Below are 13592 nucleotides of genomic sequence, written 5' to 3' on the forward strand. Positions count from 1 at the left end.
GTTTCCCAGCAGGCAGCGGGGGACTTTCGGAAAGGGGCGTCGATTCTGCAGAATCTACGCCCCTTTCCGCAGATAGCTATGCCGGAAGTGGGTGCAGATACCTGTACTGTACAGGTACCTGCACCCCCTCCCCCCTGAAAGGTGCCAATTGTGGCGCCGGAGGGGGGGAGGATTCCAATGAGCGGAAGGTCCACTTTAGGGTGGACCTCCGCTTTAATCTACACTACTGAAGTCGCTCCGACTTCAGAAAAGGTTCCTGTACTACTTCAAGGCGACTTCTAGGCGACCTGTACCCATAGAATTCAATGGAAGTCGTCTCCAAGTCGGATTTCCATCTATATTGAAGCGACTTTACAGGAAAAGAAATTAGTTTACCCAAGCAAACCCCTCCCAGAGAGCTGATTATTCTCTGATTGGCCACAGCCAAAGTCGCCTGTCCTGGGGGCAACTTGAAGTCGTGTTGTAAGTTGCTCAAAGTCACGTTGAAGGCGCCTTGCAAAGCCGCGCTGAAGTCGTGTGAATCGGCACTCAGTGTTGCGTAGCCAGCACACAAACACGATTGGCTTACATACCGTATTTACATTTCTACTTCATCATTTAATTGCACCATAAGTAAATTACCTTAGTGGGCCTTGTTGCCTCTTCTCATGTAGATGGGTTGAAGATGTTCATTTAATGTTGGTTTCTAAGCAAAAATTCAGACATAGAAGGTGGCACATTATAGTAATATTTTAGATTTTTGTTTTACTTAATCATTTTTTTATTCATTTATATAATAATTTAACACCAAGAACATAGCAATAACGGAAATTACAGTATAAAAAAATAGCAATTATGAAAAATACTTTCTTCGCAACATAAATGTTACAATATTCTAAATTATATCAGATATTTTAGATTTTAACCAGTGACAAGTTCTACTTTTTTTTACACCATGTGCTCCAGAAATCATGTGTACGTTCTTTTTCGTAGTTGCGCTCTACCTTTATTTTCACTGTATCCCATCAGCTGTCCTATCTGAAGCGAGCGGTGCATGCTTAGTTTCCATGGAAACTAACACAGGAGGGGAGAGCAGGCATAATACAGACAAAGAATGAACTATCTACATTGAGCAGGAGAGAGAATATGAATAAGGCATTTACTGCACTGAGACATTGAGAAAAGAGAAGGACCAAATGGGTAGAAAATGACCGAGCGTGAATAAGGGTGGAATGGGCAGATGCAAGCATGGTCAGAATGGCATGAAAGAATCCTGTGTATGCAAAGAGATCCTGCCATTGAAACGGACATTTCCATTTTGAGATCTAAAACAAAAGAGAATGCAAAAGTTAAAGTGGAATCCCAGGCAAATATGAAAATACATGCTTTCATTCTTTTTACCCGAGGTTATCTTTATATTAACGTCTCATAATCTCCTGCACGCTAGGTTTTAGGATAAGAAGGCAATATACACCACTCAGACTCTAGCGCATTGCCCAATGCAAACTATTCAATCATTTTTCATGTGCTGGAGGAGAGGGTGTTTAAATGGACTTACGGGAGAAGAGCTCTGGGAGAATCTTGCAAGTCTTCCAAAGTCAGAATGGAGGTGTGGTTGCTGTGGTTAGAGAATTTGTGAAACGCAATTATTTGTACGCCTTCACTAACACACCAGGATCGGGATTTTTTTTTTAAAGTGACAGTTAATTTCAGTTGAGTCCAAAGAGATTTGAAGAATATAGTCACATGCCTAAAATCCAGAGTTGTATCCTTATGTTAAAGCTTTTGAATTGTGCCTATAGTCATCATTGAAAATTAAGAACTCTTCTTTTGCATAAGCAAATGACTTTTTGCGTAAGCCATATCATATGCCTAGATGCATGCGGGAGATGAAGTGCATGATGTCATGCTCGTTATCTCTGGAATGCACAGTATCACAGATATTTTTGCAGTGGTTGTGGGGACCTAGGCAGCACCCAGCAGGACAAAAATAGGTAAGTATGGAGAAAAAGTAACAAAGATAAAGGTAAGTATGATTGTTTATTTCCTACTTATTCAGGTATACAGGCTTATAGAGTAGGGACAGGGAGGAAGGTCTTCTGTAATTTTGTGACAGACCCAACTGACACAGAGGCTTTTGGAGGGGATTAGGAGAGAGAACAGATCAGACTCTAATGATGGACAATAACGTGAGGAAAGCTGAGAGCAAGGCTTGGATTAACTCTTGGAATAAAGACAATAACTCTTTCCCTTCTGGGGTGGATGGAAAGGTGTAATATTAATCTTGTACCCGTTAATGTTCGGAGGAAATATGGTGGCCCGCATTCAGACAGGCTTATAGAAGCTTCTCCACTTGGGACAGAAATATTTATCAACAACCTCACTCAAGAAATCTATGTCAATTAATTCCACTTTTTCAGACTGCTGGAACATTGTATGAGTTTTGTCTTATAATGACTTGTCTAGTTGACAGATTACACAAGTGAAAGCCGGTTACTGGGATTTGGACAGCCCTGGGTATTCCTTCTGGTGAACTGGTGCCAAACTGTCTGGGTGGGCACTAACCTGAGTCACCTAGGCTTGTCTAGGCGACTAGTTGTTAATTAGCTAACTGTACATTAGATAACTGTTAGGTGCTAGCTGTTGATTAGCTTACTGTTTATGTTAGCTGTTCATTAGATGTACTATTATTACTGTTTATGTTAGCTGTTCATTAGATGTACTATTATTACTGTTTAAATGTTGCATTGTTAATGTGATCAAGCTTTTACCTGGATTTGTGTGGTGTATTTTCTGTGTGAGTTTACAATAAAGTCAGTTCCAGTTTGCACCTCAGTTAGTGTCATCTAGTTCTTGGGTGCAATGCTCAGCAATAATACCTGGTTCCAGAGTGGAGGAAGCTGTATCTTGTTGGAGGCACCCGAGCTGGGTGCCAGGTGGTCCGTCACAAATGTAATTGTTGGCTTTGTTACTATTTGTACTCTGCATAATCTTCAAAATATAAAATAAAAAAACACTCTATTTAGGGCCTGTTCACATTAAAGCAAGGAGCTGCAGTTTTCTGTAGAGGAAGCGAACCCTTGTATAGGAAGTGATCTTCTATACAGCAGCTAAAAGCCAGTTTAGTCTCTGCTTCCTTCTGCTTCATTTAGCTGCTGTAGGAAGAGGGGAATGATTTCTCCAAATCCCCCCCCCCCCCTCCCACACTGCTGCCCTAGCTGCCACTACTCCCCCTCTCCACATGTGCCCCCGTATCACTGCTGGCTTCCCTCCTCTTCATCCACTGCCCTAATGACACCATCCTCTGCTCTACTGACTGACACCATCCACCGCCCTACTAAAACCAACCACTGCTCTACTGACACTGTCCACTACCCCCACCCCAAAAGCATTGTGAAAAAAAAAATGGAACAAATATTTTAAAAAAATTAAAAATAGATACAAATTTAAAAAATAAAATAAAAATGAAGGGCTCATGCAGACAGGTTCTTTGGCCCAAACGGTGTGAATAAGCAGTTTGTTTGTGCAGCTGGAGCCGCCTGTTACTCTATGGGGACACAGCGGTTGCACAAACACATCTACAGGTCCTAATTTGACAGGTTTGTGGGTGAGCGGCCCCTGAATGCAAACTGTCTGTATACAAGTGCGCATCCACAGGCCTATCAAATTAGGACCTACGGCTGTGTTCGTACATTTGCTGCATCCCCATAGCGTAACATAGGCACATAGAAAAATCTGGTTCACACTGTACAGGCCACAGCACCCATGTAAATGAGCCGAAGACCTCATTCACACACAGAGCTTTATTTATTACCTCAATACAGTTTGATCTTTGAGGGTTAGTGTAATTTCGTATTGTATTTTTTGTGAAAAAGAAATGAAACAGGAAAATAGTAAGAAAACTCACAAAAAAAATAAAAATAAAAAAATGGCTAAACACAAATATGAGTAAAAAAAAGTGCATAAAAATGCAAGAAAAGGCACATAAAACGCAGGTGAATCCATACAAGTTTTTACCTGCATTTTTTATTCACACAACCCAAGGGTGGATTTGATTTAAATCACTAGTAAAAAGGCCTAATTTAAAACAACTTGATTTAAATCATAATTTTTAAAGAGCAACTGTCATCTCTGTCCCAGAGCAGCTCCTCCTGGGCCTGCTGTTGAATCACCGACAGTCACATTTACATTAATGGGACGGCTGGTGATGCGGCAGTGACACAACAAGGTGAGGGACGTGGCGGCAGCAGGTGAGTGGATGTCCGCTAACAGGCACTACCATAATGGATCTGCAATGACAGGGCTCTTTCAATGTATGAACTCATTCTTGCTGGTAGTTAGAATCTTTATTATTTGCAAACAAAATGAAGGTTTCCTATTTAGAATAAGAAGCTGTCAGGTTAGTAAAACAGCGACATCAGAACCGATTCAATCATACAGTTTGTAGTGTACATAGATTTCTAAAACAATGGAAAAAAGGCATATTCCTGAACTTTGTTTTATTTTATGGTTACTGTGAAATTGTGTGAATGCATCAATGCAGTGCATGTTATTTTAGCTTGCAGAGCTTGGATTCATTGAATGAGTTTCCATACAAATGTAAATATTGCAGAATATACAGCCTCATGCTACATAACTAAGCTCAATTTCATGCTGAATAAACTAAATGATTAATGTATCTGAAATAGAAAACTATCTTTAGATAGATTTTTACATTCTAAAACGTTTTATTAAAATAAATTTGATAAAAATCAAAAAAATCATTTTAAATCGGATTTAAATCAAAAACTTTAGGTTATTATTTATTGTTTTGTTTTTTTTAAATCATCAATTTTTATCCACCCTGCACAGCGTTTGTTCAATAGTTGTAAAGGAAATGACTTTAGTATTATCAGTTCAGAACTTTTCTTTCATATATACAGTATTAGGAACAATTTTCCATCTTTTCAGCGTAATAGCATAAGGTAACTGTGTCACTGTGGCTCTCACAGACACGCATCTCTCCATGCTTTGCTTCAATATATAACACAGAATCCTCTAAGTGGGAAAAGCCAATCAATGTGAGCAGTGCAGTATTCACAAGGGAGCCCTAATCTGCTTAAATGGACATGTGTCATGAGCTTTCTGTTACTCCCACCCTCTGCCCACAGGGCACTGTCATGCGACCTTATTTATGGGGCTAGTAAACAGTATAATATACAGCGACCAAATACTAAACATACCAGGGAGAGAGACAATGTGTGTGTGTTGTGCCATAATAAAATGATGTTACAGGCAAATAATATCACTTTTGTTCTATTTGTCTTGGCTCCAATTTTAATACATTAGTTCTAGTTACTGTGTTCTACATTTTCTCCTTCTCCATTTGTACAGCTGTAATTAAGTTAATTAAGTCAAATATAAAATGTATTTAAAACAATTTTGTCTTTATTAAAGAAACAGAGTTTTTCACAAAAAAAAAAAATCAAACATCAGCAGCTACAAAAAAAAGGACACCCACATGTCCAGAGATCCAGCACTGTCCTCAACCAGGCCAGTTCTTCAGTGGTCATTGGGTCTCCGGCGCCGGCATATTTACTAAATGAAAGCCAGCTGTGACACCTTGTGGCTTCAGAGCCGGCTTCCCACTGTGCAAGCCTTAATATGCCGTAATAATGGCCCCACGGCTAACCGGGACCTGTGATGTGTCCCAGAAGGTTGCGGGCAGGGAGGAGGGAGAGAACTTCTTAGATTGCCTAGGCCGTTGGAGTGAAATTGGGAGTGGGTACCTGCTAAGACTAGGTATCTACACCCCCTCAAAAAAAAAAAACCCTCCAAAAGCGGGAGAGGAGGGGGTATGGAGGTGTTAAAGCAGAACTTCCCTTTAAGGGAGACGTTCTGCTTTATGAAGGTGGTATAACTTATGCATCATGTAAGGGGAAAAATATCAGTACTAAACTAGGGGTGTGCTTTTAGGGAATGTTCACAAAACCAACCAGTAGAATAACATAGGCAGAGATATACACTAAAAAGGAAATGGAGCAGGAGGGCAAGTAGCTCATGGATAGATAGATAATTATACTGTATACACGGACATGGAATTTACAAGACACTATTGTGCTGGAGAGAGACATACAGTCCCTTGAAATTTTCCACATTTTGTCATGTTACAACCCAAAACGTAAATTTTATTGGGATTTTATGTGATAGACCAACACAAAATGGCACATAATTGTGAAGTGTAAGGAAAATGATAAATGGTTTTCAAAATTTTTGTACAAATAATTATCTGAAAAGTGAGGCGTGCATTTGTATTCAGCCCCCGAGTCAATACTTTGTAGAACCACCTTTTGCTGCAATTACATCTGCAGGTCTATTTGGGTTTGTCTTTACAAGCTTTGCACATCACAGATTCTCAGTTGGACTGGGCCATTCTAAAGGCCCGTACACACGGTCAGAAATTCTGAAGATGAATTTTGTCCGATGAACAATCTGACGATTTTCTGATTGTTAGTATGCTGCTTTTGACAGCCGAATCTGAAAAACAAGACTAGGCATGCTCAGAAATGAAAGAAGACATACAAAACAATTCAAGACATTACGTCACTTCTATCATCAGAAAATTTTCTGATGGTGAGTACCCTCTTCACTTGATTTGAGACTAGCATCAAACAAAAAACTGATGAAAATTCGTCCAATAATCTGACCATGTGTACAAGGTTTTACACATTAATATGCTTTGATCTATTCTAAAACATTCCATTGTAGCTCTTTCTGTGTGTTTAGGGGGATTGTTGTCCTGCTGGAAGGTGAATCTCCGCCCCAGTCTCAAGTCTTTTGCAGACTAACAGGTTTTCTTCAAAAGCCCCATACACAAATTTTCTGCAGATTTTTGTCTTCAGTTTTATCAAAACCATTTAGTGCAAGGACCTGCCTGATTGCATACAAATTGAAACTCTTAAAGAGGAAGTAAACCCTGATGGGTTTACTTCCTCTTTTTTTCCCTGCAAAGGTAAAGCATAATGGACTACTATGCATCGCATAGTAGCTCATTATGTGTCACTTACCTGACACAGGAGCCAGCGAAGTCGCCGCTGATCCCTGTAGTCCGCCGCATCCATCTTGCTGGTGGCGTCTGGCAGCTCCGACCAATGACAGCGGCGAAGCCGCGATGATGTCACTCCCGCGCATGCGCACGGGAGTCGCGTCTCGCAGCTCCGCCGCTGCCATTCGGCGAAGCCGCGATGACGTCATTCCCGCGCATGCGCACGGAAGTCGACAAATTAGGCAAATCCATTCTTGGACTTGCCGCATTTAGTGCGCCTGCGCGCCGCTGTCTACGGCGCATGCGCCGTAGACAGCGGTGCCCATTTTCGGGCAAATATCTCCTAAACCATATAGGTTTAGGAGATATTGCTTGGACCTACAGGTAAGCCTTAATCTAGGCTTACCTGTAGGTCAAAGTGGTTTGAAGGGGTTTACTTCCTCTTTAAGGTTTGACCTCATATTATATGGTTTTGGTAAATCTGAAGATAAAAATCTGCAGAAAATCTGTGTGTATGGGGTCTAAGATTGCCTTGTATTTGGCTCCATCTATCTTCCCATCAACTCTGACCAGCTTCCCTGTCCCTGCTGAAGAAAAGCATCCCCACAACATGATGCTGCCACCACGTTTCATAGTGGGGATGGTGTGTTTAGGGTGATCAGGGAGTTCAGGGTGATGTGCAATGTCAGTTTTCTGCCACACATAGCGTTTTACTTGTAGGCCAAAAAGTTACATTTTGGTCTCACCTAACCAGAGAACTTCTGTCCCTCACAAGGCTTCTCGCAAACTGCAAATGGGACTTCTTATGGCTTTATTTCAACAATAGCTTTCTTCTTGCCACTCCTCCATAAAGGCCAGATTTGTGGAATCAAAGTATCCAAAGATACAACTTTCCTTAAAAAAACGGTTATCAAATAAATTCATTGATACTATATTAATGTTCAAAAAGTATGAGAACAATGGCCAATATCTGTGCAATGTTTGGTGACACTATGTGAAGGAATCCACAAATGAAGTGACTTTGCTGAACAAATCCCACCACCGTGTGAAGTGTGCGCTTACCAGACGTAGGATGATTAATGCCTACTTACACCCAACCAGCTTACACCAAGCCATTTGGAAACGATCTAGCCATCACATCTTTGGAGGGTTCCCCCGACGACAGCTGTATCCACACGTAAAACCTCTACTGGCAACCGTTGATGTTGCAAAAAAATTAAGGTGCAAATAATTTCAAAGAAAGAAAAATTAGATGGCCATGGGTAAAACCCGTAGGGTATTTATTGGTATAAAAAACAAATGCTAGATGCGCATAAAAACAAACAAGTTCAAATGGATAAAAACATGCGGCCGGCCGGCTGCAGTACGAACGCCCATGCTTGCAAACAGCGGGATGTAGTGCACGGTGACGTCAGTACGTCGCTCCTCCCAACGCATTTCGTCACAGATTTGACGTCGTCATGGGGCCCGGCCTAATGGTAGAGTGGTTTGCTGTTTCTCAGTGGAAGGTTTGTGAATCACTGCGGTAGAGAAACAATGTAGAGATGCTGGCAAGACGCAGGCCTTGTCACAGCTGGCTCTTTGTGACCATACCTGGGCTGCTGAAAATGAGTATTATCAATGGTGCAGTAATATTTAAACATACTTTTGCAAGTTTGAGACCCTGGCCACTCCACGAAAGGCCTGAAGCATGTGCTTTTTTATACAACTTATTTACTAACAATTACATTTATCTTGGACCCTTTCACCTGTTTTTGGTCTGGGGCTGCTTTCTGTGTTTTTTACTACAATACAGGGACATGCTGATAGGGGGGCAGAACACAATCATCAGTCATAAGTATGCCTTTGCTCCTTGCAGTTTGGCTGCAGTGGAGGTTGGGATCTGGTTATGTTTTTTAAATTACACTTTTTAGCAAGGCATCAAAAAAACTGAAATAACTGTTTAAATCTTAATTTTTAATGCAATTTATAGCTGTTAATCTTAAAACAGGCTTCTGTTCAGTAAAAAAAGGTTGTTCGATTAAAGTGGAGTTCCACTGCCAGATTCCCTCACTGGCAATGGCGGCAGCAGCACCCGACAGCTGATGGAAACATCAGCTGCGGTGCCGACATCGATGGACGCCAGGACAGGTAAGTGTCCTATTATTAAAAGTCAGCAGCTGCAGTATGTGTAGCTTTTGGTTTTTAATTCTTGCAGCGGGGGGGGGGGGGGGGGGGGGTGTACCTTCACTTTAAGTCCAGTAAAGCTTAAACATTTTAGAGGTTACTTATGCAACTCTTCCATTTACCAATTTATCCAGGATCCGCCCTCAGAGCAGTAAAGAACAAGCAGAAGGATGTCATATATGTACCTGGGTTTATCCTGGAGAACCCCAGGTACTTCTGGGTAAAGACAAGGCCTTCACGTATGATTATGTGTTTGATACGAACACCGAACAAGTTAAAATCTATGACACTTGTGTACGTGGCTTGGTGGAGGGATGCTTCCAAGGTTACAATGCAACCGTGCTGGCATATGGTCAGGTATGTATATATATCAAGAATTCAGATGTTTACCATGTGTCTGCTATTTCTGCTTTGCACTCCATGTTTTGTATTGTTTTGTGCTTTAAAATTGTCTTTTACTAAAAAAAAATCTCCTGTTTTACCACTGCTACTATATGAATTAAGCCTCAAATGTTTCTTGCGTTTGATTATTTTTCTAAATATTTTTTCCAGACAGGTGCGGGGAAGACTTACACGATGGGCAGCGGATTTGACCTGTCGGTAAGCGATACTGAACTTGGCATCATTCCCCGTGCTGTCCGACAGCTCTTCAACACAATCCAGGAAAGAATATCTAGAGCCCTTGAAAATGGACAGCCTGAACCCACCTTCAAAGTCAGTGCACAATTTCTGGAGGTAGGTGAAGACAATAATGTCAAAACGTAGACAAGTCGGCTAGTGGACATGTTTATGAGTTTTCTTCATTAGTACAACTTTTTTTTATAACTTTTATCATGTACTGAAATATGCATATTGGATAATATCCCAAATTGGAAGATATAGTGCCTTGCAAAAGTATTCACCCCCACCCCTTTAAAGATTTGTGTTTTGTTGCCTCACAACCTGTAATTAACATAAATTGTTTGAGGATTTGCATCATTTAATTTACAAAACTTGCCCACATCTTTGAAGATGTTTTTTTTTTATTGTGAAGCAATCAACAAATAGAACAAAAATAACAGAAAAAGTCAATGTGCATAACAATTTACCCCCCTAAAGTCAATACTTTGTAGAGCCACCTTTTGCGGCTATCACAGCTCCAAGTCGCTTTGGATAAGACTCTATGAGCTTGCCACATCTTACCACTGGGATTTTTGCACATTCTTCCTTGCAAAACTGTTCCAGCTCCTTCAAGTTGGATGGTTTGCTCCTGTGAACAGCAATATTTAAATTTGACCACATATTTTCTATTGGATTGAGGTCTGGGCTTTGACTAGGCCATTCCAACATATTTACAGGTTCCCCCTTAAACCACTCAAGTGTTGCTTTAGCAGTGTGTTTGGGGGTCATTGTCCTGCTGGAAGGTGAACCTCCGCCCTAGCGTCAAATCACACATAGAGTGGTACAGGTTTTGCTCAAGAATATCCCTGTATTTAGCACCATCCATATTTCCCTCAACTCTGACCAGTTTCCCAGTCCTGACAGCTGATGGTGTTCTTTGGGTGATGTGATGTGTTGGATTTGCACCAGACATAGCATTTTCTTTGATGGCCAACAAGTTCAGTTTTAGTTAATCAGACCAGAGCACCTTGCTCCATACATTTTGGGAGTCTCCCACATGCCATTTTGTTTTTTGCTGAAAGTAAGGGCTTTCTTCTGGCCACTCTGCCATAAAAGCCAACTCTATGGAGCGTACAGTTTATTGTCAACCTATTTACAGATACTCCAGTGTCTGCTGTGGAACTCCTCCACACCTTAGGTCTCTGTGCTGCCTCTCTGATTAATGCCATCCTTGCCCAGCCCGTGAGTTTTGGTGTGCGGCCGTCTCTTGGCAGTTTTGCTGTTGTGCCATGTTCTTTCCATTTGGTTATGATAGATTTGATGGTGCTCCTAGGGATCATCAAAGATTTGGATATTTTTATAACCTAACCCTGAATTGTAATTCTCAACAACATTGTCCCTTACTTGTTTGGAGAGTTCCTTGATCTTCATGGCAGTGTTTAGTTAGGGGTGCCTCTTGCTTAGGTGTTGCAGCCTTTCAAAAAGGTGTGTATATGTAATGACAGATCATATGACACTTAGGCCGCGTACACACGGGCGGACTGTATGGCCTACTTAGTCCGTCGAAACACATTTCAGCGGACAGTCCGCTCGTGTGTGGGCTTCAGCGGACTTTTTCAGCGTGCAGTCTGGCGTACTAAGTATTTCGGATTTTTCGAAATACTGTCCGTCATACTTTGGTTTCAGCGGACAATCCGCTCGTCAGTAGGCTAGTTCGACGGACTAAGAATGGCGCATGCTCAGAAAGGATTTACACGGCGAAAGGTTGCATTGCTGTGTATTCGACTTCCTATTTCTAGTCCCGTCGTACGTGCTGTACACGTCATCGCGCAAGCTTTCGACGGACTGTTTGTGCATCCGTGTGTGGTCAAGTCCGTTCATTCGAAAGTATGACGGACTGTCCGTCGGATTGTATGACGGACTAACTAGGCCATACAGTCCGCCCGTGTGTACGCGGCTTTAGATTGCACACAAGTGGACATCATTTTACTAATTATGTCAATTATTTTACTCCACCAACTTAGACTATTGTGTTCTGATTCATCACATATAATTCGGATTAAAACAAACATTGAACTAAAGGCTGTAATGTAACAAAATAGGTAAAAAACCGGGGGGGGGGGGGGGGGCATATGGTGAATACTTTTGCAAGGCACTGTAGGTCACCTTAAAGCATATGTCCTTTACTTCTGGGTAGAAGAGGATTAGAACCCTGCTTTGGTTTTTAATGCTATCTAGAGCTCTGTTAGAGAGATTTTCCCTTTGGTGACCATGTTTATACAAGACAAAAAGTATAAGAAAATCTGTAAAAGGGACACCAAGAGCAATAGGAAGTTGATGGGTTCAACTTCATAAAAAAAAAGCATTTTTACTTTTGTCTGTTTTGCTGTTGGAGATTTATGGGCGGTTCACACACGGTTCAGTGTGGTGAGAATTGTGTGTTTTTTTATTTACACTTTTTCCCCCCAGGGGAATGGGTAGGGGTACGATGTACCCCATAGTCATTCACATAGGGTCCTCATCATCATGGTCTGGTATGGACGTTGGGGGAACCCCCACGCCGTTTTTTTGGCATAGGGGTTCCCCTTAAAATCCATACCAGGCGAGGGGGCTCGCAAGGTGTCAATCTCGCCGATGGAGGCGGTGACATTGACTTCCTTCGCTTGTCCCGTCGTACCTCAAGTCACGTTCAAAATGAACGGACTTTACTCCGTGTGTGGGCAAGTCCGTTCATTTGAAAAGTCCGGCAGACTAGCACACAGACGAGCGGATTGTCCGCCGGAAAGCCGAGTCCGGCAGGCAATTTTGAGTCAAGACTTCTTTCAAAGTCCGCCGGAGTTTTGGGAAGAAAAAGTCTGCCGGAGCGCACACACGGTCGAATTTCGCTGGACTAAGTCCGCCAGATAGTCCGATCGTTAGTCCGCATTAGTGTTAACCCCTTCCCAGCCAGTGTCATTCATATAGTGATCAGTGGCTATTTTTAGCTCTGATCACTGTAATAATGTCGCTGCTCCCCAAAAAATTGTCAAAAGCGTCCAATCTGTCCGCCGCAATGTACTTGCTAAAAATCGCTGATTACCGCCATTACTAGTGAAAACAAATATTTATAATAAAAATCCCATAAATATATCCCCTATTTTGTAGACTTTATAACTTTTGCGCAAACCAATCAAGATACGCTTATTGCAATTTTACATATTGGCCTAAACTGATGAAGAAATGTGTTTTTTTGCATTTTTGTGGGGGATATTTATTATAGCAAAAAGTAAAAAATATTGTTTTTTTTCCAAATTTTCGGTCATTTTTTGTTTATAGCATAAAAAATAAAAAACGCAGAGGTGATCAAATATTACCAAAAGAAAGCTCTTTTTGTGGGGAAAAAAGGACATCAATTTTGTTTGGGTACATCATCACAAGACCGCGCAATTGTCAGTTAAATGAATGCAGTGCAATATCGCAAAAAATGGCCTGGTCATTAAGGGGGTAAATCCTTCCAGGACTGAAGTGGTTAATTGACCACAGTGATGAGCAAATTCAAAGAGCAGGATAGAAAATGTTTCTCAAAGTAATAATTTTTTTTCCGAAATGTGATATTCTGTAGGGAAAGTCTATTTCTTCCAAAATGAAATGCTAAAAGGAAATTAAACTTTGAAGTATTTTTAATCAACATTTGTCAAGTCACTGAATGTACTGAGAATTATCATACACATTTTTGTGTGAATGTGTATGAAAAATGTTAGAAAAAGAGGTAGGATTAAAAGAAGTGTCCATGTTAAACTCACCATACATTTTACAATCTGTGTAAAATCAACTTTCGTCTTAT

At 41.2% G+C, this 13592-nt stretch overlaps 1 protein-coding gene across 6 annotated transcripts in view; it reads left to right on the plus strand.

Annotated features, from left to right (window-relative positions):
• Positions 1-13592, plus strand: part of KIF21B (kinesin family member 21B) — a 157178-nt gene that overhangs the window by 34597 nt on the left and 108989 nt on the right. For all 6 annotated transcript variants that reach the window (XR_013274487.1, XR_013274488.1, XM_077481484.1 and 3 more), the window contains exons 2-3: positions 9304-9526; positions 9722-9904. Coding sequence is in view for 4 of the 6 variants with exons in the window: in XM_077481484.1 (XP_077337610.1) it covers positions 9304-9526; positions 9722-9904 (406 nt within the window). In the remaining 2 variants the exon portion in view is untranslated. The remainder of the gene's footprint in view (positions 1-9303; positions 9527-9721; positions 9905-13592) is intronic.

Source organism: Lithobates pipiens, unplaced genomic scaffold, assembly GCF_037356315.1.
Source record: "Lithobates pipiens isolate NorthernLeopardFrog02 unplaced genomic scaffold, aLitPip1_a1.2 Scaffold_16, whole genome shotgun sequence".
NCBI lineage: Eukaryota > Metazoa > Chordata > Amphibia > Anura > Ranidae > Lithobates > Lithobates pipiens.